Source organism: Atta cephalotes (genome assembly GCF_000143395.1).
Source record: "Atta cephalotes unplaced genomic scaffold scaffold00043, whole genome shotgun sequence".
In the NCBI taxonomy this organism is placed as follows: Eukaryota; Metazoa; Arthropoda; class Insecta; order Hymenoptera; family Formicidae; genus Atta; species Atta cephalotes.
In genome coordinates this window covers 1,228,582-1,255,388 of record NW_012130107.1, presented here as the reverse complement: position 1 = coordinate 1,255,388, position 26,807 = coordinate 1,228,582, and the positions used below count along the sequence as shown (strand labels likewise).

General features: G+C 30.1%; 1 protein-coding gene across 1 annotated transcript in view; it reads right to left on the bottom strand.

Annotated features, from left to right (window-relative positions):
• Positions 1–8,386: 8,386 nt before the first annotated feature.
• Positions 8,387–26,807, bottom strand: part of LOC105622341 (multiple C2 and transmembrane domain-containing protein 1) — a 20,009-nt gene continuing 1,588 nt past the window's right edge. Inside the window, exons 2-13 of the mRNA XM_012203760.1 lie at positions 25,992–26,393; positions 22,026–22,301; positions 21,559–21,701; positions 20,777–20,968; positions 15,348–15,496; positions 14,307–14,712; positions 13,214–13,356; positions 12,673–13,032; positions 12,181–12,310; positions 10,473–10,601; positions 9,242–9,567; positions 8,387–8,495 (exon numbers count right to left, since the gene is read on the bottom strand). Coding sequence (XP_012059150.1) covers positions 8,387–8,495; positions 9,242–9,567; positions 10,473–10,601; positions 12,181–12,310; positions 12,673–13,032; positions 13,214–13,356; positions 14,307–14,712; positions 15,348–15,496; positions 20,777–20,968; positions 21,559–21,701; positions 22,026–22,301; positions 25,992–26,393 — 2,765 coding nt within the window. The remainder of the gene's footprint in view (positions 8,496–9,241; positions 9,568–10,472; positions 10,602–12,180; positions 12,311–12,672; positions 13,033–13,213; positions 13,357–14,306; positions 14,713–15,347; positions 15,497–20,776; positions 20,969–21,558; positions 21,702–22,025; positions 22,302–25,991; positions 26,394–26,807) is intronic.

Here is a 26,807-nt window from a genome sequence, read left to right as displayed (position 1 = left end):
AAAAAACTCCGCGTTAATCTATATAAATACTACAAATAGCTTGTAAACGTCGAATACATTAATACCAATTTCTATTGAAGTTATAAAACCAAGAGTAAATTAAACTAAAGTTAAATTCATATAAAAATGTTACAATTTATTAAAAAACAAATAATGCATAAAAAAATGGTAAAATATATAAATAGTATAATATATAATATATAATATATAACAAATAATATATATATATATAATATATATAATATATAACAAATGGTATAATATATAATGTTCTATCATTTTTTTGTATGAGTGAATGAACATTTAAAATCTTTAATGATGCTGACGTTTCATGGGAAAGTGGTACGGCATATTTATCGATTCATTGGTGCTTAATCATCCATGCTCTCTCGATGAAGATCCAAACCGACTTGTCAAATTGACCTCGACTTTTACTTTCATACAAGGTCTAGGACATCATTTGTGATTATTATCAAGTTTTTGATTTAATTGGCGAATCAACATGTTTTTCTCTCTATTAAGCTCTGAAATAATATTATCTACATATGTCATAATAACGAAAGACAATAAGTATTTTGTAATTTTTAATAAGAGAATTCAATCTTTACATTAACATTAAGTTTCAGTAAATTTATATGTGGCCGTGGATAAGTTTTCTTTATATCTCGGCTTATCTTTAATTAAAAAAATGATTATTTCCTTAAAGAAATTTATATGAAGAAAGATAAAGAAACTAAATTGTAAACATCATAAATACAATTTAGTAAATATAAATTGTCAAAAGATTTAACACTTGAGATAAAGTTTTTAATATCTCTATTTTACTTTACGTTTATACTTTACGTTTTTTTTTGTTTACATATGATTACTTTCGCGCCGTGCCAAGCATGTCATTAATAGTACGTTGCCGCATTTGACAACACATTCCACTCAACACATTCCAGTAAAAGCTTCTGAAATTTGTTTTAGTCGACAGGCGCGGTTTTACTTTCACCATTCTAGGTGGGAGCATTCTTCGATGGCAGCACGTGTATCTTTCTTGTATCTCTTTCTTTGCGATGACTATGGAAAGTAAACCGCATCTGACACATCGGGGTCACAAAAAGGATGTAGGGTGACGGAACTGCGAAGTAACACGTAAGCGACCATCAAGGATAATGCGAATGTTTCCTACTTGTGTAATCTTGGTTGGAAAAGTCTTACGAGTATAACACGCAAATATGACGTAGCTTACGTAGTGTAATACATTAATGATAGGAATGAAAAACGCATGTTCGAATTATTCACAAGTGTATAACCGCGTGCGAAAATACTTTCTTTGTTCATAACAAGAAGATTAATTGGTTCATTTCAATGCAAATTAGTCAAAGAACATTATGCAACGTTAAATTACTTCGCGATATTTTTCTACCCTATAATCAAACAACAATAATACAAGATTGCAGGATAGCAAGACTATAATTTCTTATCGAGTCTTACTGATTTCTCATTTTTAGCCTTACCACAAATTTTCCAAATTTAAATTTAACTTTTTAGAGTGTGAGAATTTTTTCTGAAGAGATATTTCAGCAACAATTTTAGCATCATAATGAGCTGAAAAGTGATTGATGAAAGGAGCCAGATTAAGGAGGATGTACGAAAACAGAGAACAGCGAATGGATATTAAAAGCTTCGTTTATTTCTCAATTTCTTTTATCCTTTTTCATATTATGAATATAATAACGATTCTTATCACGCTTTGTCGAAAGTACATATTATCATCGGAACATCGAGAATGTTGGTCGAGAACACCGGAATGAATTCGATCGACTTCAGCATTTCATTTTGCTGCGGTTTCTGCTCTGCGCCAAATTCCACTATGGTGCAATGAACCTCATGTACGTCGATCGAGTTCTTCCGGAAAGCTCAAACGCAACCTTCCACCTCGATACATATATTCTCCTCGCTCACTGAATTAGATCGAATCACATTTCCGTTTTCTATCTAAATTCCTTAAACATCTCTCTCTTTATTTTTTTTCTTCTCTCTCATCGATTAGGAAGTAGACAAACGTGTGCGGAGCGTTTCGACTGACCTAAGCGACCTATTTGCGGCCAGCGTAAACTAGAAAAACATACGCAGCCTTTGTAAATGTTCGCGATTTCTCTTGTATCTTCCTCTTAATGACTAAAACACCCGAAGATTGAAATAACACACGAAGAAACTGGAGCATGCAAATTCGAACGTGCGCGTGTGTGCGTGTATGTGTGAATAAGTGTGTTTTTGTTACGTGTCTGCTATATAGTGTTTTCTAAAAAGTTGCGTATCGATAAAACGGATGTTTTCTCGAAGTACATCCGCTTTTTTTTGAAAAGATTTCTTTTAAAAATAAAACGGAACAAATTTTATAGGAAAGTTTATTTCTTTCAAACTGTCTTAAATCTTAAATTCACACTTTCAGAGATTGTACGTGTTACGAAGCTGTGGAAATTATTATTTCACGAAACTTTCCACAGCTTTGTTATAGCGTGCATTTATACTATAGTTCTTTGATAGAATCTATATTTTTTTAATAAGGCTTTAAGACAGTTTGAAAATAAACTCTTTAATTTGGAGCTTGAAGAAGAATTGGCAATTACAAATTTACAAATTTTTCATTTACTTTAAGCGCAGCTATATCTTCCTTAAATATCTAATTTGAAAATCAATAGATAATTGAAATGCAGTAATTCAATGTAATATAAAACTTAATTACTTTGCTAAAAACGAAATTTTGAATCTTCAACATTCAAGAATTTTTTCAAGAATAGAGCTCTAATATTAAACTAAGGAATATTAAGTATATGTGTATAATGATTTGTGTTGCTCGTATATTGCAGCTGATGTATTTCTGAAAACAGTGAAGTAATAAAATGGAAAGCGAATAGATTATATTGATCGCGGAAAACGGATAAAATCTTATTGTGGAAGTACAAAATTGGAAGAGTAGAAAAGGCCTAGGAATAGTTAAAAAACGGGCTTAGAACTTGTGAAATGTCCACTGTGTATCCGCAACGATATTAATGATAATTCTTGATTAATATTAATGTTTTAGCAGGTACCTTTTTTGATAATTGAAATCTGTTATACTCTTTATAGTCTTTTATATTTTAACACAAATTTAGGATTAAAACAACTAATCTGAGTAAAGAGTATACATTGGAGTAAAATTGGTATATAAATTAATTTATGAAAATATATGTCGCATCCCTTTATATGATTAAAATACGCGAAATGGTATCCTCATCAATCAGGGTTTAAAATGGGAATATTTGGCAAGAATACAATACTATATTTAAGCTGTAGCTAAATTTTTAACTAAGTTTGAATAACTTTTTATGGAAGTATTTGTGAAGTTTTTTTATTTAAAATTGAATTTCTTATTTCGATTCCAAACTACTGATCCTTCGTTATAATGTAGAAATATATTTTGTGTATTAATTATAGCAATTTAATTATAATAAAGATAATTTTTTTAAGTCATAACATTGAAATTTGATTTTAAAATTATTTTCAATATTTTTAAGGTAAAGAATATGAGGATAGAGAATATTAAATTTTAGTTCCCAATTAATTTCAGATGAAATCATTTGAAATAATTTTTAATTCAAATAAAGGAATACAAATAAACATCTTAATTAAAAATAATAAAAAAAACTTTAAATATTAAAATTTATATTGAAGATTAAACGAATTAGGAAGCCCCAGAAATATAAGTGCAAACTTGAGAAATGATTCAAGATATAGCGATTCGCTGTTCATAAATATAAATATAATTCGTTGACTAGATGATGTAAAGCTTTGTAATAATATATATATGTAACGTGTTTGTTTTTAGCTCGCCTGTTAGGCCTTTGATAACAAAAAAAAGTAACGCGTACAGGTCCCACAATCACTGGATATCCTATAACCGCAGTTTCTTTGGTTCATTTGGAAATTTTTCCTTAGCAAAAATCGAGAAAAATCATATTTTCTTATACGTTCCTAAATTCAATATTAAATATTTCCCTGTTTAAATAAAAATTCTATTAAAGTCCTGACAAATCAAGAAAAAAATATATTATTTTTGTAATTTATGTAATTTGATCCGCCAGGGCTCTTGAAATTAGTAGTTAATTATTCAAGAAATTATAGGTTTGACATTTTCATCGATAAGAAAAATCAATTCCAAAGTAGCCAAGGAATTCGTAAGAATAATCTGAGAGAAACGACCGACGGTTATAGCATACCCAGTATGTTATGTAATTTATGTGTATATACGTGTATATATATGTGTGGAATAAATGCGCCCCGTGTTGTGCTCCATAATAAGAGTAGTGTTGGAAGGATCATCGAGGCGCTTATATATGAGAATGAGTAAATCGAAGATAAAAGACTGGAGAAAGATGTATGCACGGTGTAACGACTTATAATATATAATTTATAGAAAAGCGAAAAATGGATCAGCGATATATTATCCTCTTTCTTTCATTCTCTTACATTCTTTCATACTTTCTCTCTCTTCCTCTCCCGAACCGGCCACAAATCGGTAAAATTGCAACTAGAAATAAATATTGATACGCACTATTCGTCTTCTCGAGCGAGTGCATTTGCACAACGAATCTGCGACTCTGACTTTGGTTGCCGAGGTGATATATCGCGGAGAAAAAGAATTCACCTCATATCATATATCTATTAATTAACATTATCCACATATGAGCCATATAAAATGACATATCATATAATGTAATTCCAATTCCAATATCATATAATGTTTTCCATATGCGTATTCTTTCAGTTATAATTCCTTCCATCAATACATATAAAATTGATTTTTTCTAAAAATATCCAGTGAAAATCGTCATTATACTTTCTCAATTTTTAACATTGCATATTTCTGCAAATGAATTTGAAATGAAGATTTTAATAAAATCTATTTGAATTGATTGAAAATAATCTTGTCAAACGGTTCCTCTGAAATTTAATTTACAAAATTATTTTTTCTATTAGTTATTATTCAGTAATTATGGTTTATCGGTTTTACTGATAAAAAAATTATTATTATAATATTTTAAATTGATCGAGAAATTTGTAATGACAAGAAAACTTTAAGATAATCTATTCTGTATATTTGTATTGTTAAATATTCATAATTTTTTATTATAAATTATGATATTTCTATTTATGTATATGTCTATTTATGTTTTCATTCCTTTACATATTTTTTTTAGATGTACAATGTCATAGTTGGATATTTTTAAAAATTTTATAATGAATTTAGATATCACAATCGCATTATAATCATATATCCATTGATGTGCTAAAAGCTTACTTACAAAATTTGTTAAAATAATCTTACTTTGAATAATTATCGACGACTTTAGTCTAGAGAAATAATGAAAATAAATATTCTGGCTTTAATAATAATTACAACGAATATAATAATTATAACATATTATTTCCTAAATAAATAATTACTTAAACCTTACGTAAAAAAAAGAAATTACACAATAAAGCAAATAAGATAAAAATATTGAATAATAATAGTATTCGATTCGATCAGATCGTAATGAAAAAACTTATTTTTTCAAATCGCCTTAAATTCAAACCTCTAAAAAACAAAATATCACGGAATGTCTTTAGTACACATTTATAACACAGCCTGTGATATATTTTTCATTAAAAAAAATATAAATTTCAATAAAAAAAATATAAATTTCAATAAAAAAAAATAATAAACTTAAAATAATTTGCAAATAAGTTCTTAATTCTCAAATAACTGCTAAGTGGAATTATGATACTAAAAACTGTTAATATTTTATAATATTATAGTACTAAAAACTCTCTCTCTGTGTGTGTGTGTGTGTGTGTGTGTGTGTGTGTGTGTGTGTGTGTGTGTTAGTATTTTATATTATAATGCGATAGGTATCTTCAATTGTTTCATTCTTTATTACGGCTTTATCAATTTTTAAATTGCACGACTGAACGACGTAAAGCGTACGTACTAAAAATTATTAACGTAATAAAAACGAAATGAATGCACACCGAACAGAAAACATCACAGCAACGACGATTGCATAATCGCGTTGAAAAGGCATACGCTAAAGTCGATATTCGTAGCAGTAGCAGTACATCGAACTTGTTTCTCCGCGCGATAAAAAAATTGTCGCACACAGACTGCATATCTTTTAACGTTATCTAACTGCATGTCTAAGCAAGTGCGAAATATCGTTGTAGAAATACACACGCGCTACAATCTGGATAATTTCCGGTTGAAAAGGCAACCGACTTTTATCGCAAGAACAATTTTCCCCACACAGAAACGCCGTCATAAAGTAATCTCGCGCTCTCCATTTCTTTCTCTTTCTTGTCTAATTACAGATAAAACTGTGCGTTGGAATGAAAAGTTAAATAACGTCAGACGCTTTAGAAGGGAACCATCGCACGCAACGTATGTAAGCACGCCTAATGATTTTGCAAAACCGCATGCGCGAATATATTAAGTTTAACGCGGAAGTTTCGCCGTGTAATTTCTTATCAATCCTAAATAAATCTTTCTGCATCTCTATAAAATTATTACGTACGAATACTGTAACACAAAATTCTTTCATTTCAATAGATTTTTAGTGGACATTTCATGGAGTTCCCGCAAATAATTTTGAAAAGCTATGTCGTTTGAATTATAACAAAAGCGCGTAAAAAACATCCGAATTAATTTGAAAACTAATAAAATTCTATTTTCAGTTATATGTAATTTCTGCGGGAACTCGGTCTAGGATGATTGTATTCTGGAAAATGTTTTTATTGGCTTTTAGATTTCTCTATCTCTCACGATAATTTCTAATTGCTAACTAACGACACCGATGGACGAAACGATTGTTCCCTTAAGGGAAATGTCATCGCATTTTGTTTAAATACCTATTTTTAGTAATTCATTATTTCTAAGAACACACGTTCCTTGCTCTCCTTGATATGCTCGAAACGCGACTCTCACTTTTAACATGGAATACTTTCAAACTTGCTTGTGCCTCCTTTTAGCTTCATTTTTCTCACTTTCTGTCACTTAAGAGATCATCTTAAAGAAGTTACCACATTCTTATCTAAATTGTGTGACCAGAGAAGAAGTTATTCTTTATTCGATTTATCAATAGCTTTAACCAGGATATATTCTGGCGACATCCTCAGGATGTTCAAAGGATATATGGACATCTTCAGGACGTTCCTGGAATGTTTGAAGAAAACTAGTTTCTTCTTGGCTATTTGCAATCCATCATTTCTGCCTTTTTGCCGTTTTTTATTTAAATTCAATTCAATTAATAAATCTTTCAAACTTGCTTGTATTCTTACTTTTATAATTCTTCGAATCTTTACATGTCTTTAAACTTACGTCTTGAATTTTAGTATTTTTAGAGATTCTATATATATAGGGGCACCGTATATAATTATTTGTATTTTGATAGAAATTATCATAATAAAAACAAAGATAATACGGAAGAAATCGAAATATTATGCAAACTTCTTCACTGATCATACTTTTACATTTGTCACATATTGTCATCAGTAACGTCCCGACAATTCAACTTGGAAGCATTTACTATCGTGTGTTTATATTCAAAAAAATTAAATTTTATATAACTTTACTTTGAATTTACTTCTTTGAATTTATTCAATGATGAAAGCTACGAATTAAAAAATGATTACTAATGATCACATGTCTTTAAAAAGAATAGCAATAAAATGTTCAAACTATGGAAAAGAAACAACGTGATCATATAATTCATTATATAATTAATTGTAATGACAATGGCAATTTGTCATTTTATTATATAATATATGTTATATACATTTTTTTATGTATTAGATGTTATATATCCATGATTCTATAACGCAATTTATATTCCGTATATAATATATCATGATATATATTCCAATATTGCACCATTTTATACTCTCTTTTAACGTGATGCGCTTTAAAACGTATCACATGATCATCAATCGTTCATACCGCAATGTATTTTATCTTGTGCGATAGAACCTTGTTTTCATTATCACGTAATAAATGTATCACATACATCCAAAGTAAATTCAATTTGGTATTCTCTTTCGGCGTTAATATTTGTCATTATTTGCTACATTTTTACTTTTTTCTCTCTCTCTCTCTCTTTTTCTTCGAGGCACACCGCGTGCGATATCTTCACTAACGACTGACGTTAGATTCGAGACTGTCACGAACGAGGGAGGGTATAAAATGAACGAATATTCAGTCTATGTCAATCACATCCGTATTTTCCGCTGATCCCTTTCGCTGTCGCAATTTCCGGCGCAGCAGGACCGATTTAAGGATACTGGACGACCTTGGACCCGCGACATCCGGCCGCGGGATATTCTGCTACGCCGCTTTGTGCCTCTTTCTTTGCTCTCTTCTCGCCGCGTTCGAACTGGGACTGCCCGAACTACCACCTCTCTCGCAATCCGCTGTCGGCACAGGTTTTAGTTCTCTGTAAAAGTATACGCGTTGAAGAATCCCTTTGCATTCTTTTGCAAACTTAAAATGACGCAAAAACGTCGGCTATATCGCGAAAATATATCGCGAAAAAAAAAAATTTCGCTGATCCAACAATTTATAAGAAAGAACCGCTTTTTTACAAATATATTAAGAAAAATCGCATTGTATATAATTTACATTTATTACAGTTAGTATATTCCATAAGTAAGAAATAATATCTACAGAATAAATACCGGTCAAATATTTCTAATATATCTTTATAATTTATATTCTTAATGTATATATTGTTCATATAAAAATAATGCAACAATCTTTTTTGCAATTCTTTAAATTAAATTTTTTTTTAGTGCATTATATTAATAACTAAAAAAATTGTATTCAGAAATTTTATTAATTTGTTTTATATTCTCTGATTTTTATAATTAATAAATTAATTATAGAATTTTATAATTAATAAATTTGCTTTCTTAGTTATACAAAACAAACACATGAAGATATGATGATTTTCGACTCACTTTTTGCTTTCAAATGCAGAGTTATAGTAAATTATAAAATCATATATATACAGTTTAGTTCTTTTTTAAATTATGATATTTAAAAACCGTAAAGTCAAAAATATCAAACCATTTTATTACACTCGAGTTTCTCGAAACATTTTCACAGACGTTTTACATCTATAAATCGAAAAAATCCGATTAATTTCAACGAGGCAATGGTATGTTGTTATTAATTACTCACCTATAATTAAGTAATTCTTCGTCATCAGGCACTCTGGATATAAGATCGAGGACCTCATTATTGGGCACGGAGTGAGGCCTGAGGATTTTCCTAGAGAACTTATTGACTCCCCAAGCGAGGATTAAATACCGGACAGGAATAAAATAGAGCACGACCGCCCCAGCAATCGCCAGAAGCATTGCCAGGTAACTTAAATAGGGGATCGTGAAGTTGAAGAGATTCTTTACTTTCTCGCAAAGACTAGCTATATAACCAATCGAATTCTGGACTGTTTGCGTCACTTCTTGAATCGCCTGTAAACGCTCCTTCAGACTTTTCTTTTCCTCCTGAAAAATCATTAATAGATAAAATACGTAGAATTCGTTGCTTAAACATTTAAAAAAACACATTGATTTCTGAAATGACATTTAGATGTTTCTTAATTTTTTGATTTTTATTTGCTCAAATATTTAACGAGCAAAAATTAGCATTAAAAAAAGACACTGACGATTGCAAAAATAAAATTAAACCCATTATAAATTAATATCAAATGCAACACAAAAACATGGATCAAAATTAAAAAAAATTTTTAATCCGATAAAGATCGACCCAAGAAAAATTAATACATATATTATTTGAGTGGTTAACAATCTTTGCAAAATAATTAATTAGTCTTCTGTATTAATCGAATCAATTTCATATGACATTATCTATTCTTATATCTTATCTAAATGCGATACGAATATACCGTTAAATTGTAATATACGACGGAACTACGCTGTTGCTCATAAAGATAACATCTTTATCCGGGCACTATTGTGATTCATAGAGCATAACGAGATGCATAGAATATCCAATGGCGGTGCTTAATTTTGAACAGTATGGCTTATTTCTAATACAAGAGAAATAATTCTACTAATTCTACTTTAATTAATTTGCATAGGGTCGAAGGTTATAGCGTTAAATAATTATTGGATGAAGCACGGTATATAATGCGTAAATGAGAATTTGCCATATATTTATTATTATTTTATAAATCCAGTATGAGTATTACTTGCACCATCTCTTTAGCTATATTAACGAATCAATGCAAAAAACTTTTTTGTAGCAGCAAACTTTTGTAATATTATGTAATTACGGTATAAATATAGATGATGTTTTATTTGATTTTTTTTAATGAAGAATTCTATAATTTGCGACGCGAATAAATTAAGAATTTTGTAATTTTCGCAGATATAATAGTAACGCTCACTTTGTCTTTGTCGTCTTCGTCATCGTCATCGTCCCCCGGTGTCGGCGGGCAATCGTCGGACCCAATCTCTGCATGATCTTGAAACTGCGAAGTTGCGTATATTAAAGGTGCGCCCGTTACCACTGCGACCTGTCCGCAAATCCAATGATTGAACCCGCTCCTCTCGCCAGTAAGCTGACAGGTAGCAAAGAAATTCGACATGCAGCATTGCCAGTAAAGAAAGCGGAGGTAACTTGCACTTATGCAGGGATCATGTCAGATGTAGAATATACAAAGTATGTATAAAAATATATACAAGATTATAAACTTATATAAAGAAGTACTACAATTTTTGTTTCGTTTATGAGATGTCAAAGAGTAGTTTGGAACAGTTGATTTTTAATCCTACTGTGTCACATAAATCCATTTAAATTATTTTTATTTACAAGAACTCTGTAAAGGGTTTTGTATTAATTGTACGGAAAGTTAAATTCCGGTGGAATGAATTAGTTTTCACATATGAACTAATAATATGGTAACTAATAATATGGTGAACAAAGGATGGAAAGCTCCATAATAGATAGTTTTTGATGTATCAAAGGTGAATTATGTTAAAGATAAATGATATGTCAAACACTTGGGCTCACATTTTTGTATACATGCTCAAAAATTAATCGTTATATAAGTTAAGTCTTGATGTATCTTTTGTTCACCATATTATAAACTACATCTAAAATTAGCTCATTTCAGAACTTAATTTTTCATATAATTAGTGCGGAGTCCTTTTGCTTTAATATTTTTAAATAATTCTAAAAGTTTCTCTTTTTTTCATGACTTTTTATTTTTAAATAGTACGAAATAAATGAAAAAAAATGTTTTTTTACCAAAAATGTATTAAGATTAGATACAATGTTTATATTCAATCCCGAATGTATTAAATACAAAACACAGCAAGATTATATGGTAAAAATTTTTCTCAAAATTTTTTAATAAAATTTTTCAGAATTTTTTAGAATTTCTGAATAATTTTATAACTTTTTAGAACATTTCTCGGATATTTTAAACAATTTAGAAGCGCCAAGAAAGTTTACATCTGTTTTAGAATTCTTCATATGTAAATTCCAAAATATTAAAGTAAAAAAAGCATCACAGACATGCACAATTTAGTCTCAATAAAAAGTGTTAAAAAAGAGAAGAAATTCTTCTACGATATTAAATCGCAAATAGGACATTTTACATATATATATAAGGATTCCAGAAATGATGTTACAAAATAGGAAATATAAATCTGGAAATATTTGATAGAAAAGAAGAATATATTTTATTCATTACATGATAGTACCAATGCTTTTCTTATAAATATTTATGAGAGGCAATAGAGAGCGAAGAATAAAGATTAAAGAATTAAAAACAGACTTTTTGAATTAAAGAATAGTAAGCGTTTCATAGCATAGCAATTAATTGGAACGATTCAAAACCACATGCTAAAAATAAATCAAGTTTTAATCCATTGCTCAAGAAATTGAAGATACTAAAGGCTTTAGATTTTACAATTTAAAAGATGCATCGCATCTACATAGCAAAAGTCGATATTATTAGCTTTAAAAGCCAATGTTCAATAATAGTGTTTAATTTTCCTTTTATCATCAATTATATTTATTTAGAATATAGACATGCGAAAGAGTGCCGGATTAAAACTTCAATAAAGCCAATAACAAAAGTGACGTACCAGATAATACTTTAGAAGAATCAATAATGCCACGCCCGGTATCATATACGGTTCGAAGTAGTAACATCCAAGAATAAAAATTACCAGAGCGAAGATGCTTCTCATCTTGCTTTCCCATTCCCAGCAGCTCCTAACCGTAGGATAAAGTAAAAAATAGTATCATAAATAGCAGCAGTGTCATAAACTGTAGAATTTATTTCAGTTTAAATCCAATATTCTTCTTGCCATGAATATATTGAAAGAAACACAAACTACAAAATTTTTTAGAATGTATTTCTTTCGATAAGAATGCTATACTGTTATATAGTTCAAAGTCTAATTAATTTTGATTGAATTTTCTTGATTTAAAATAAAAATATGTTTTTAAAATTGTGTGACATATATTTAATACATGTAATTTTCGCTATTAATGAAATGGTAGATATGTTCGCAGGATTGAAAAAATAAAAATTCACATCTTCAGTAATTCAAATAAAAGTTAAAGTCACTCACTGTATGTATTTCCCTATGTCGATGAATATTACAATAATAGCTTTGAGCCTGAGAACATTTCGCAGAAAGACTTGTCTTTTGAATTTCACTTCCGGCTCCATATACTTCTTTTCCTTCGGATTAAGCGTTCGAATGCATGCTCTGAATATGTTCCATATGACGGTCATTTCCAAGAGAATCTGAGGACAGTTTCCCTTCGCACGGCCCCTCAGTTTCTTGTCCTTCAATGCGTACCATCGTTTTTCGCCGTTACGAATTTTTAACAACGGTATCGCTATCCTCCCAAGGAATTCCACCTTATGATCCCGATCTTCGTCGTACACCGTCACTTCCAGAACGGAATTGATGTCCTTTACATTACTGTTGAGAAACAACAAAATTTACTCTCCATTACATCTGAATAGCTCAAATTTTGATTATATTTTTGCATTTGATCATATTCTTTTCTTCAACTTTTCTTATTATCTAATAATGCACGTTGATAATTAAATACGTTGACATTAAATATAATTAACGGCATTCCGATTAAGATATAACTTACAAAGTGAAAATTTTCTGCCAATTCGGTGTGAGAGTTTTATACTCCGTTTGCGTTTGTAATCTAGAATTTACAAGCTCCAAAACACAAAAAGGATCGCTTTTACCACCGAGATCAGCAGCTGCAAGACCTTGTGCACGATATACCTGTAAAAAGATTAATCAATTTAAAAATAAATAATTTAAAATTAAAATATAAAATTTATTTAAAATTTTGTTTTATTTTAATTTATTAATGAAAATTCTTATAACAAACAATGGCTAAATCTTTTTATTAAATTATTGAAATCGAAAAAAGATATAGATATATATTTAGAAAAATTACTTAACGGAATTATATATGATTTTAATGTAATTTTTATTGATAAAAATAAATTTATCAATGGCTTTAATATATAATTTTAAAAAATAAAACCATGAAGTCATAAAGCAAATAGACTTCTATAGATTTAATTATTAATAAATAATAATTTTTAGTAACGTAACTTTATCACAGTTGAAATCATGTCTGTTTATCGCTTAATTAATGTTTAATGTAAAAGAGTTGGCTTATTATTTTAGCCAACTTAAAAAAGCCGCATGCTTTTTGTTCAGCAATCGAATGTGTTTTACTAATTCATAGCATTAAAAAGTCATTCCGAAATAAGCGCGTCATAATATTGACTAGAAATGTTTTCTCTTTACTTCAGGTCTCATATAACAATATGTCAATATATTTATACATAATTCATATGGCAAAAATTATTTACAATAATTTAAATGATAAATAATTTAAATGAATCTACTATCAATATCATTATATGACATATCCATGAATTAGATCACCAAATTCTAACAGCGTATTTTACTTGTAGAACAAAATTCTACCGCAAACAGAATTCAATAAAGATAAGTTCTCAGATCTATAAATATAGAACTTTTCTTCATTCTGGACGTGACAAAATAATCCAAAACTTGGCGATCTATTTCGGGAATATTCTATACATTAATTATTACTCTTCTTACTTAGCTTCTTATGCTAAAAAAATTAACATTCCAACGTTAGCATGTTAATATACTAACATGTTAGCAATTTACATTTAATCGTTTCTAATTACCTTTACTGTCAGGTGACCTACGTCACGTATCCTTTGTAAAGTGTTCGTAATGGAATACCGTTGGACCAATTGTGCTTGTTCTATTGGCGTTTCCTCGTGTATGGCCAAATCGCTGATTGTCTCGCTGGCTGTAGTACCACTTATCGTCAAAAGTAAAAAGATATTGCCCGAACCATCCTCAAGTTCGCGCCATAGCCGATACGTCGTCTCTCGCTCGAGAGTCGCCAGATCGATCACTGTCTTGCCCATTAAATCGTCCTGATGACTCCTATCTCTGTCCCAAACCGACACTTCCAATTCTTGTCCTAAATATGGATCCTCGTAGAGGTGGAGGTCGAATTGCTCCAACCAAATTGGATTCAGTGTTTTGTTAACGACTTTCGACTTGTATTTCTCCGTGCCGAGCCTGCAAATTAGGATACGGAATTCTAGTATTTATATAAGGAACTTCAGCTATAGTTTAAGTTCCTCAGTTTAAACGACTGCAGTTTGAATTGTTAATATTTCCGAGATTTCATTCCGAGATTTAATTTTATTGTAACATCAAACAGAATAATTTCCATTTTACATAAATAAAGTGAGCAAATACGATATAATATCAATTAATTATATCATCGACAACATCAATTCATATCTACGTTTATATTGATATTATAAATCTTTATAAACATGTTAAATGGGATAAAATAACAAATAATAAAAGATTAAAGAGTGAATTAATTAAAATATTTATATCATGCTGTGCTTTAAAAAGAAATATATTATACTCTATATATATATATATATATATATATATATATATATACTGTAAATAAAATAAACGTCATCAAATCGAATAATAAATATGAATGAAATACGTATATCGGAGATACTATAACTTAATCAATTTAATTATTTTTAATTTATAACAAGCAAATAAAAAAGCAATCTGAACTAAAATATTCTAGCAAATTCTCTGACACAAATTTTAAAGCGATATTATCCAAATAAAAAACTGCATTCATTGATTAAGCTATGCATTTTATATTAGATTTTATGTACCGAAACTTCACGTAAGGATCCGACAAACCGTCTATGTCCATTGGCAATAAATTCTTTGCCTCCACGAGCACAATTGTCACCACTGAACTCCATATTTGTGATTTCAATCGTCTATTCACGTCCGCCAATCGATTAGTTCTCTGAAAATACTGCAATGTGGAAAAATAGGACACTAAATAAAATTATTGCTAGAGAGACAAATTGTAATGTAGAATTTTTATTTCAATATAACATAGTTATCGCAAATTTAAAATAATAATAAGTGCGCATAGTTAAACGCTGCGATTGTTCGATTCTTTTTTTTTTATTGAAAAAATCTCAAAAACAATTTGTGAAAAACAATTTTTTATAAAATTGTTTTCTTATAGTTTTAATTTTATCAATTATTCCTGCGTTTAATGTTTATAATATGATATTACTGCAAAAAAATGTTATTTAATAATGCTCCGATATGGAAATAAATAAATATTAAAAATTTTTTTTGTGGCTCTACCCTATGAATGTCCTCCATTTTTCCCTTAACATTGTCCTTCAATCTATCCAGAAGATCGTGGCGTTTGACTTCTTTCACTTCCAAAATGCCGGAATCATTTAAAACATTTGCATTATCCTCTACATTTTCCGTATCTGAGAAAACTTCTTGATTGTTTAGCTGCGTGATTGAACTCGCTGACTCAAATCGATCCGATCTTGGAGAAGCAGTCCGATTTCGTAATCTTCGCCAATGTTCGGTGATTTTGCTTTCAGTCCTTTGTTCATCATTTCTCGCGATTCGTCGATTTTCCATCAGTCTACTTTCAATTTTCGGTTCCTCGTCTTCTCTCTTTGCCGGTGTAAATTTGAAATCGTACGTGGATTTCGATATAATATCCTGATTAATATCCGTCAAACTGTCGGTTGTATCAGTATCGAGTTGACAGTGAGTTAACGTGTAGTCAGAAGGCCTGCGGTGATCAGTGATCCACGTCTCGATCGGTTGCAGCCACGTATGCTTTTCCACGTTCTCCTCCCAGATTCGTTCTACCTGATCTTCCAATATCCTCTCTATCAAATCCACCTTCCGCCTCAGAGAACTTCTTAACGAATCCTTTGCCTTCCGTTTCTTGATCCCAGACAGGTTTTCGGTAGACGACCCTTCAATCATTCGCCTCTTCCAAATTCCTATCATCGCCGATGCTTCTTCGAGCTTCGATTTCTCGTTTTCGACAGCGCTCGATCCTTCCTCCGTAATGTCGGAAATCGTCTTGACAGATAGTCCTTCGGCTCGTTTCATCTTCGGGAATTCTTTAACTGCAAATGTATGCTGAATCCTCGATTTTTCGCCTGCGACGGAATTTGATTCTCTCGAATTCTTCTCGACTTGAATATTCCCGCAAAAATTCCCATTCAACGCCAAGACGCCAACAGTATTTATGGCAGCGTTGCATTTCATCTCGGCAAAATCCTTCTCGAATTTTTGTTTTGATATGGATCGATCCAATACCGTGATGGAATATCGTTTCTCTTGTTGATCCGCGAGTTTATTTCGATGCAATCCTCTGGAAGGCACGTCAATATCAGATAATTTATCGGTAGACAACTCATCTATTTTGTTAGACACCGCATTGGAAACTACGTAAATTTCAGACGCAGCATCGATTTTAGATACATCGTCTTGAGACATAGAATTAATTTCTGATGTAACTTCGATCTTAGGCACAGCATGAAGTTCACTTGATTTATTTACATTTAATTTAGATAAAAGATCTATTTTGGGCACGGTGTCCATTTTAGACGCGACGAGCGCAGTTTCGTTCGGATTCTCACTCTGCATGATATTAATTTTGCATATTTTGTCGATCGCTATTTTTTCCAACTTCGAATGTGTTGTGACATCGATTTCTAATATGTTAAGCTCAAATAGAGATTGAGAGTACTATCGATTTCAAATTGAATAATTTCTCAAGTCTCTCCTCTGTAGTGATTGTGCTGTCACGAATAAAATTTGCTTTAAACACGTTTTCGAATAATCCGCACAAATATTACATAACGGATAAATTGTGAATATTTTTCTTCATGAAAAGTGTTTATATTACGAGTTATTTTCGTCGATGCTTTTATTATAAATTCCTTAGTTCTCCTTGTTAGTTAAATGACTGTGAATTCGTTCTCATCGATTTTTCTCATCAATCTTTCGATTGGCTTGCATGTTTCATGGATTCGCGTCCAAACAGACAGAGCCAAAAGATCGTTTCGTGTTCTTTATCTTTTATATATTACTCTTATGATACGTCATTTTTAATAAGAGCGATTAAGCATGTTTTGTATGAAAAAAGGTGTCAGTCATCAGATTTCATAATGCAACGGAAATATACAAGCTGCGTTTAAACATGATGATCTACATCTTCGTATAATATATGCATGCGTTGAAAAATTTTATAGTTTTATCAAAATAATTAATATTTTCCAAATATAAAACGTTAATTACACTTATATGCACTGTATATTCTTCTTATATAATAAGCAAAAAATGAAATCTCTTACAGCCATCACAGATAATCTGAAGAACTCACGTTTTATACAACACAGCGACTGATTCGCGCAAGAAAAAAAATGCGAAAAAAACGTATCCGTGAGCATAGATTTACACACTGACTCAATTGTATATCTTAGTTTACAAAAATCGTAGAGTGCAAATATAAGCACTTCCTCACAATGATCACAATATTCAATATTGCCAATTAGTGATGAGTCACAGTGAAAAATATAGATGAGAAATACAATTCAGTCACACTTATACAAGGTAATCGGAAGTCTCTTATCAAGAACAAAGATGAAGTCGTTACTAACGTATAATGGAATACATTTCCGTGTCGGGTATCAAATCGGTACCGCACTGATAACTTGGAAGCACCTATCGTGCTCATAAAGTAAGACGGCAAAAGTTGTCTGACTACTAAGTCGTTTCTTCATTGGCAACCTGCGAAGCATATCGGCTAGCTGGGCTTCTCTTTTCCCTCTCCATTCTTCGCACAAGAAAGTGATGTCAGCAAACATTGAGACATTGTGTATACACGATGCCATAACTGCGATGCACGATATTCTGATGTAGCTATTTCTCAACTCATATAGAGAAAGCAAGAAGATATCACAATAGCAAATTTGCTTAACGCGTATCCTGATGAAAAAAAATTCGCTGAAATTATAGGTTTTGGAATTTCCACGAAATTGCTAAAAATTTACTGAATTTCACTGAAAGCTACATTTTTCAGCTAACATATTGAAAAATCACTGAAATTGAACTAAAATTGAATTGAAATTTCTTTTATAAAAATTTCTCGGAAATTTTTATTAAAATTTCTTTAAAATTTTGCTAAAATTTTGCTAAAAATGAATTTTCTAGCTAAAAATCGCTGAAATAAAACTGAAATTTTTCTGAAATGCTGAAATTTCGCTGAAAAATATTCCAAAACGTGTACTAATTTCAGCGAAATTTTTTCATTAGAGTAAAAAAGAAAAAAATTATTCATTTAATTGTGTGAAAATCCTTTTACATCTTTAATTTTTAAATTATTTTAGATAGCTATCAAACTAATAAGATTTGAAAAATTTTTTTTAAATAAATACTTCAAAATGATACAATTTAAACAATTAAATTTCTCAAAAAAGAAAAGAAAATTTATTTTTCAACCTGAAAATTATTAATTATTTAATAATACTGGTAAAAGAATATATTTTTAATACGATCAAATATCGTTTTCATTTCATAATCTTTAAAAATTCACTCTTTTTGAATAATAACGATTTCAACATTTTTTAAATAAAATTAAGTTAGTTTATTTTTGGTGATTGATAAAATAATGTTTATTTAACCCATTCATAATAACTCATTCACAATAACTCGAAAATCATGTTTTTATTAGATACTTTTAAAGTAAAAGAGCGATACTATCGTCAGCGTGTACTATCATTAAAATAAAATATTAAATTTTCTTAGATGCTTTTTCATTAATTATTTTTTCATATTAAATATATTTATTACTCTTTCATTTCACATTAATTATTATCATAATTCATTCTTTCCTGAATTAAATTTCAAAAAGGATAAAGCTCGGATGCATTTAAAATAAAATAAAAAAAATTTTAGTTCCCGATCCATTATTATTGATCATAACTATTGTCTGAGAGATCTGATCTAAAAAAATTATTGTTTCGAATTACAGTATTAGATTACGACCGGCTATTAATATGTTCGGTGTGATATATGGGAATATGTCATACGTAATGTATAGACGGTATTATGTACACTTATCAGCCGGTCTTATAAGTATACAGAGGGTATCCGATACCCATTGCAACAAGTCATATTTCACCTGACAGTTTTTAGTCTCGCAATCGATATTTTCTTAATGAAAATATAGAGAGAGGTCAACTATGATTGCATTCGAGGAATGTGCTATCAGCGTTATTGTGACATTCTACGTTTATTGTTCATTAGATGAAAATAAGGATAATAAAATGGCGCTAATATCGCGCTCGTCAAACGCAGCTTATACCGCGAATTGTCAATTCAATAATCATGTATTCATTTACTTGTATTTTATTTTCTGTGTTTTAATTTCTGTTTCTCGATTTTACTTTATTATTTTTTTTTAAAGAAAATATTAACAGATATGCAAAATTAAATTTTAATACAGAACGATTTGGTCAATTTTTTAAGATTAAATTGCTATCTTTAAAACTAGACGAGCAATGATTTAAATGATTCGAACTGTATGCAAATTGCACGTAATAACCAAATCTTAAAGATCTTAAAAGAAATATTCCAAATATTATTAAAAGTATAATTATTAAGACTAACACAAATTAATTAATGGAATTATCGGACTGCGCAGTGTGTGTAATTATAAGATCTAAATGACCTAACTGCAATACATCTGAACAAACAATGACATTATTCCGAGAAGACCAAACTATTATGTAAATTATTATTAATTCATAAATAAATTGGATATAACGTAATACTCGAGAGTTTCAACTTAGTTATTTCTCGCGGAATGGCGTTTAATAATAGTTAATACATAAGTGGAGCTGCCGCGCGATAAGGGCCAGGCCTTGCACTCCACTTTCAACGACAAGTCGATACCGTAATACGGACACGCATACTTCCCTCACAACCCAGTTTCCCATTCTTCATACACACGCTATAAATATACGCACATCTCTCTACTAAGACCGAGAACGATCGACGCCGGGATCACTTATTGTTAGTTTATAACCCCTTTACGATGCTACTTTTTGTAGATATTTATTTAGTTTTTTATCTTAAATATTTGTTCGTATTATGTATACGTACAGTTGCTTAACCAATCATCTTTCAGATAAGTCAATCAAAGAGAAAAGATAAAAGAATTTCTTAATTCGATTTGATTGAAAAAGATAAAAGATACCTGTTCTTTTTCTTGTTGATTCCTTGGCCAAAGTGTAGCTGTCAGGTAGATTTCGCCTAAATGTTGCTTTGGTCTGACTGGATCTTTAAGTTCTAACGTTATATCCTGAGAGTGTCCGAGATCGAGTTGAGTAAGGTCCAGCAGAGCAGCCCCCATAAAGTCATCCTGCAGGCCCCAATCGTAATCGAAAACCTGTCAATACGTAGAAGGTCGTTTGTTTTATGATTAATATTATAGGTTATAAATAATAGAATATACGTAATTCTGAAATATTTTTATTTTAATATAATTAATACAAATTATTTTTCAAACATCTAATTGCATTTTATAAACAATTTGAATAATTAATTGTATTAAAATAAAAAATTATTCTCAATAGAAATTTCTGCTTTTGATAAAAATTGAAATTATTGAATGTTAACAATCTCAGATAGCCAAGTAAAAAGCAGATTTTTTAAATGCTATACATTATGCCAACAAAATGACAACAGAATTAGATGTGCATAATATTGTTGACAGACCGCTAGAAAAAACGTAATAAAATCTGCAAGCGTCAGATAACGTCGGCAGGATCTGCTCAGTTTCTATCAACAATTTGCCTTCACATTATGTCGACAGGTATTATGTTAACAGGCCTAATTGCGAACGCAATTGATGGCAGACTGCCGTCATTTTCTGCTGACAGTCTGCTAGAAAACTAGACATTTAGCTATCTGGGAATTTTGTCTTTCTGCATTTTATATATATCCAAAATTTTGATATAAGAAAATTGTTAAATATACCTTGATAGTAAGTGGCTGAAAAGGATCTTCTATCGGTAAAGTAACACTTTCGTCCCAAATTGGATTTAAATCACGATGAACGGTTCGCGATTTGTGCAACAATCGCCCTGAACATTTTACTTTCACATAAGGATCGCTGGCGCCTGAAATTATAAAGCGAATTATAAAAAATCAATATAGCATGAATTTATAGTTATGCAATAAATATAATTTTCTATCTTCTCATGGGCTCAAATATTTGTTTTAAGCCATATTTTATTTATAGACGTACACATAATAATATCCACACGACTTTAAACTATTACAGGTTTTAAACAATATTTTTTATAATATGGTATGCAATATATTTAACAGTGTTTACTTTACAAAGCAGTTAGAATAGTTTATTTAAAAAAAATGCAAATATAAATATATTTCGTATATTTCTTCTCTGACCAAAAATACTTAAAGCTCTCTTTCTCTGTTACCACATCTGTCCATCGCGACGAGATTTGCGCCTCTTCTTATATGCAAACGAAGTTGGAAGAAGGCATGTTGCCTCAACGCCTGTTCTCTCCTTCGAATCATCTCGTCTTGAAGAAAGTCGCCGTCTTGACTGTAGGATCCTCCCTGAGGTTCCTCGCTTGTATATCCTTCCTTCTGAAAGCTCACAGGTCCTTTGGAGAATCCTTCGCTGCATTTTCCGGCGTTATCTTCTTGCACAGTCACAGTCTTTTCTCGGCTACTGCGTGCTAACGGAGATTCTGCGCATTCAAAACAGATCAAAATGGACGTACTTTATCCACTATCGGTTTTGGCACTCGGTGTGACAGCAATAACCATAATTTTCACATAAACGTGGTAATCGATATAATAATCAAAGATCTGACTTTGTTTTATCAAGTTTTTTATTAATTGTCAGAGATTTAAATAATATATAACTTCAATTTTTGAGTTTTCCGATAAACTACATTTGACATATTTAATTAATCATATCTTTAATCTTAGACAGCATGTTAAATTTTTAAAAAGTTTAAAACAGTAGATATTATTTAAAAAACGATATGTATTAAATACATACGAATTTAGATAAGACTTTATTACAATTTTATGATTTTATATATTCTGCGAAGTCTGCCAAATAAAAAATTAAATTATTGAAAAAGTTTTCCGAGATGATGCAAAAGTAAAAATTCAATTAAATGAGGAGACCGTAATTATTTGTCGCAGATACGATTTTACAATTTTAAGTCGCATTAAAAGATTATATTGCTATAAAATAAAAGAATAAAAGAAATCTTTTAGGTTAATCCGTTTAAGTATGATGAGCACGCCAATATTCGTGCTGGATCATTTCGAATTAATCAATGAGGTCTAAACGTGCCGCGCATATCGACTTTTGGTGTTAAGTACAAATTGTAAGCTCGATATTCTCATCCGCATGATCCTAAATTAATACACGTTATATCACTAAAAGCGCAATAGTTGCACACTGATAATCAGCGCTGTGTACAATTTGAATAAATAATTGTATTTACACGTATAAATTGCGAATGCAGAATTATTTACGTTAATCGTTGAACGTGTTCCTCCAGTTAATTATTTAGATGGAAATAATAAATTTTATTCCATATAATTACAAATTTTGTTCCATAAATATTCAAAATCTGTATTTTCTTAATATGCAATCGCGGCATTAAATGTCCAGATAACACACTATTATATCGATAATTTCTTCAGACTAGTGTTTCTTCAGATAATATTAATTTCACAATTAGTTAATAAATAAATATAAACTTTATTAACGTAATATTTTTTCAAAAACTTAAGGAAATTTGCTAATGGAAGCCTACACAAGATATTCAGTGTGATAATAATCACATGATTCATGTATTGCAAAAATATAATATAATTACAGTTTCGACATCAATATTGTGTCCTCTTCAAAGTGCAAAAAATATAATCTTCCAGTATACATTGAATTCATTTGATGTGTGTTGTTAAAAGTGTAAAATACATCGTTAAGCTGTAATTTTCGTCAAGATTGTAATTGTTGTATGAGAAGCAATAGCAGTACTCATTTGTTTATCAGAAATAAAATTATCAAGTATGGGAGTAACACTCATCCACAAACAATCATGATATAATAGATTCAATATATTTTTTAACACCAGAACAACAGTTTGAAGAAATTTTTATTACAATAATGCATTGACCGGACAATTAGTTTTATTGTATTTTAATATATTCATGTATTTTTATATATTTTAAATATATCTGTCGTAATTAACTGACTCATATTATGTAAAACATGTGCACTTAAATGTGCATGTATATTCCGACGTGAATTTGTAATTTGTATGTTCCATCAGAGTATTAATTTGCATGGTACAATTATTTCATAAAAAGGATCAATTGCCGAGTTAGGTAACTTGTCAAACTTAATTGCTTTAATAAGATTGAAAATAAGACCACTTATGTTAGTTTAAATACCATTACTTTAAATACGAAGCGCTATTACAGAATGTTAAGATATTGAACTATTATATATATTCATTTAAATGAATTAATTTCAGAAATTACAATTGTATGCTGATATGGTTGTTGAACTTTCATCGCAATCAATCTGGAATATTAATAATCCCTTCAAATTTAATTTTAAAAAACTATAAATTGATTTACTTAAAAATGCAACAACTTCCGAATAATTAGCTATTAAAATAAATTCAACAAATATTAATTCTTCAATACTCTAGAATCCGTGCGACCTAGACATAATTCCAAAGGTTAAATCTTTTAACCCTTTAACAGTCATCTGTATCCATAGATCAGTGCGCTTCAACTTTTATCGTTCAAAATAACGACTTTGAAAAAAAAAAAGAATAATTGCACAAGAACTTGAATACGACAAAGACTTGATAAACGAATTAAAAAATTTTTTAAAGATAACTATAATACAAATATTAATCGGAAATGTAAACATGGTACTTATCCGATAATTTTTACAAATAAACTGGTGTTTCAAATTATATCATAAAACAGAAAACAAACAAACAAAACAAAGTGAATTTACAGGCTTTGTAATTTAATAAATAAATTTAATAAATAAATTGATCAGATCAAAAACTGCGTGTTTCTTAAGTTATAATCAAGATTTTATTTTTTAAAACATTGAAAATGCTCTATACATATATTTGAATAACTGAATTAAAACAATATTTGATTTTGATCAAACCACTGATTGTTATTTTTCTACGCTCTACGCTTTAGAGAATAAAATTCCGATTAAAAAATTTTGAAAAATATAAGTGAAGTTTTTAATTTTATCAATTAATTATGGTATTAAGACCGCAACAACGTTACTTAAAGCGAGGCTTAAAACTTTTTCTGTCTCTGTCTCTTTTTGAGTTTAAAACGAGAGTTAATTCTTTTAAGTCTCGCTTAAAGTCAAAGTGACATTGGTGCAACTGAGTCTAAATATAATATTTAAATATATGATTGTAATTATTATATTATAATGAAAAAATATTAATTATTTAAAGAGTATTAATTATTTAATTATTGAAAAATTATTGAAATTAATTATTAACCAAATAATTCATAAAAAGAAAAAATAAATATTTTTATTCCTACAGATGTGAACGTTTATACGAATGAACTCAATTTCTCTTGCAATAAATGAAGCTATGGAGACGACAATTGAGGTATTAATGTTTCACCAAATATTGGTCGAAAAGCATTACTGCAAACAGCGCTATTTATACTTCATGCACAGATCCAATTCACGATGCATTTAATGCTGCGTAGCAGGTATATTGCAAAACTGTATATGCAATTATCACGAGAATATTAGGCACTAAATTTTTCAACTTTGTATAGATAGTACAACGTAATTCTTCAAAATTTTCAACGCTATTTATGACAATATATTATCATTTATATATTAAAATTTTTTAAATTACTTATATTTTAAGTGTATTTCTTAATTTCTAGACTGCTTTTTCCTGTTTAATAAATAATTAAATAAAGATTTTTAAATCATTCAAAAATCGTTTTATTGATATTTTTTTAATAATAATAATATTAAAAAATTTTTTTCTCAATTTTTTTTAAATAATAGCTTTTACATTATTCTGTCCTTACATTTTTACTTAACTAGATGATATATGAAGAAAGAGAAATACAAAGATAAATCAAAGTTTCTTCTGTTGCAAATCAAACTGTGCAAGGTTGTAATTATGCAATATGTTGATGTTGAGATCATCAGATATAAAGGAAATTTTATAACCAGGTCGTGCGTGTAAAAAAAGTATTACACTTTTAATCTTGTTTCTTTCCGAGGTATATAATTTTTTTTATTGGTTCTGCATTTCAATTTAAGATAGTATCTGTTCTGAGATCTAACAAATTTGGCACAGGTCAGTGGAATATCAGTCAGAGGAATAATCACTTACCTGGGCGATTGAGGCAGTGCCTGGCCGGGCTCTGAGTGGCCGAGGAACTTCTACTGTGCTCAGAGGAATAATCGGCGGCATAATCGGACTCGATACCGAGATTTTTTAGTTGGCCCACGTCCTGCGATTGCACGCTACCAGCATCCTTGGATTTTTTCCGTTCCTTGCTCCTGCTGCGCGACCAGCGACTTTTCAGAGTCGCGAAGAAAGTGTGAGTACGCTGGGCCACCGTGCCGTGATGCCGATGATGCCGATGAATAATGCTGGACTCGCCCGATCCATCACCTCGCCTCGACGGCGAGCTATTTGCAATTTCGCTGTCTCGGAGCTCCGTGGCGCTTTTCGAGAGCTGACGGCTCCCGTTCAAGTTCAGTCTGGATCTCTCTTGGGCGCTGGTGTTACCTGCAAGTCAAAATGTAATTTTCGGTAAGTTGCAGTACTGAATGCATGGAGAAGGAAAGTTTTGCTGACATTGTCGCGATAAACTTTATTATGTGAACAATGAAAAGATTTGATAAAGAAAAGATTAAACAAAGTGTAAACAACTTTGATAACTTAGTAATTTTATGTAATGTGCACGGATGTCTAAACAGACATTTCCCTTCTCATCGGAATGTATATGTAAATGAAATTGCATAACGATTATGAGACAATTTACATTTATTTTATTTGTTGCATCTGTGTTAATAAAATACATTTAATTAAAGTTTATTTTAATCACTCGAAATGTTTAAAAAAATTTGTCTGCTGCATCTCCATAGAAAATATTTTCTATTTTATATTTTTTTATATTATTAAAACTCTCTCTCTCTCTCT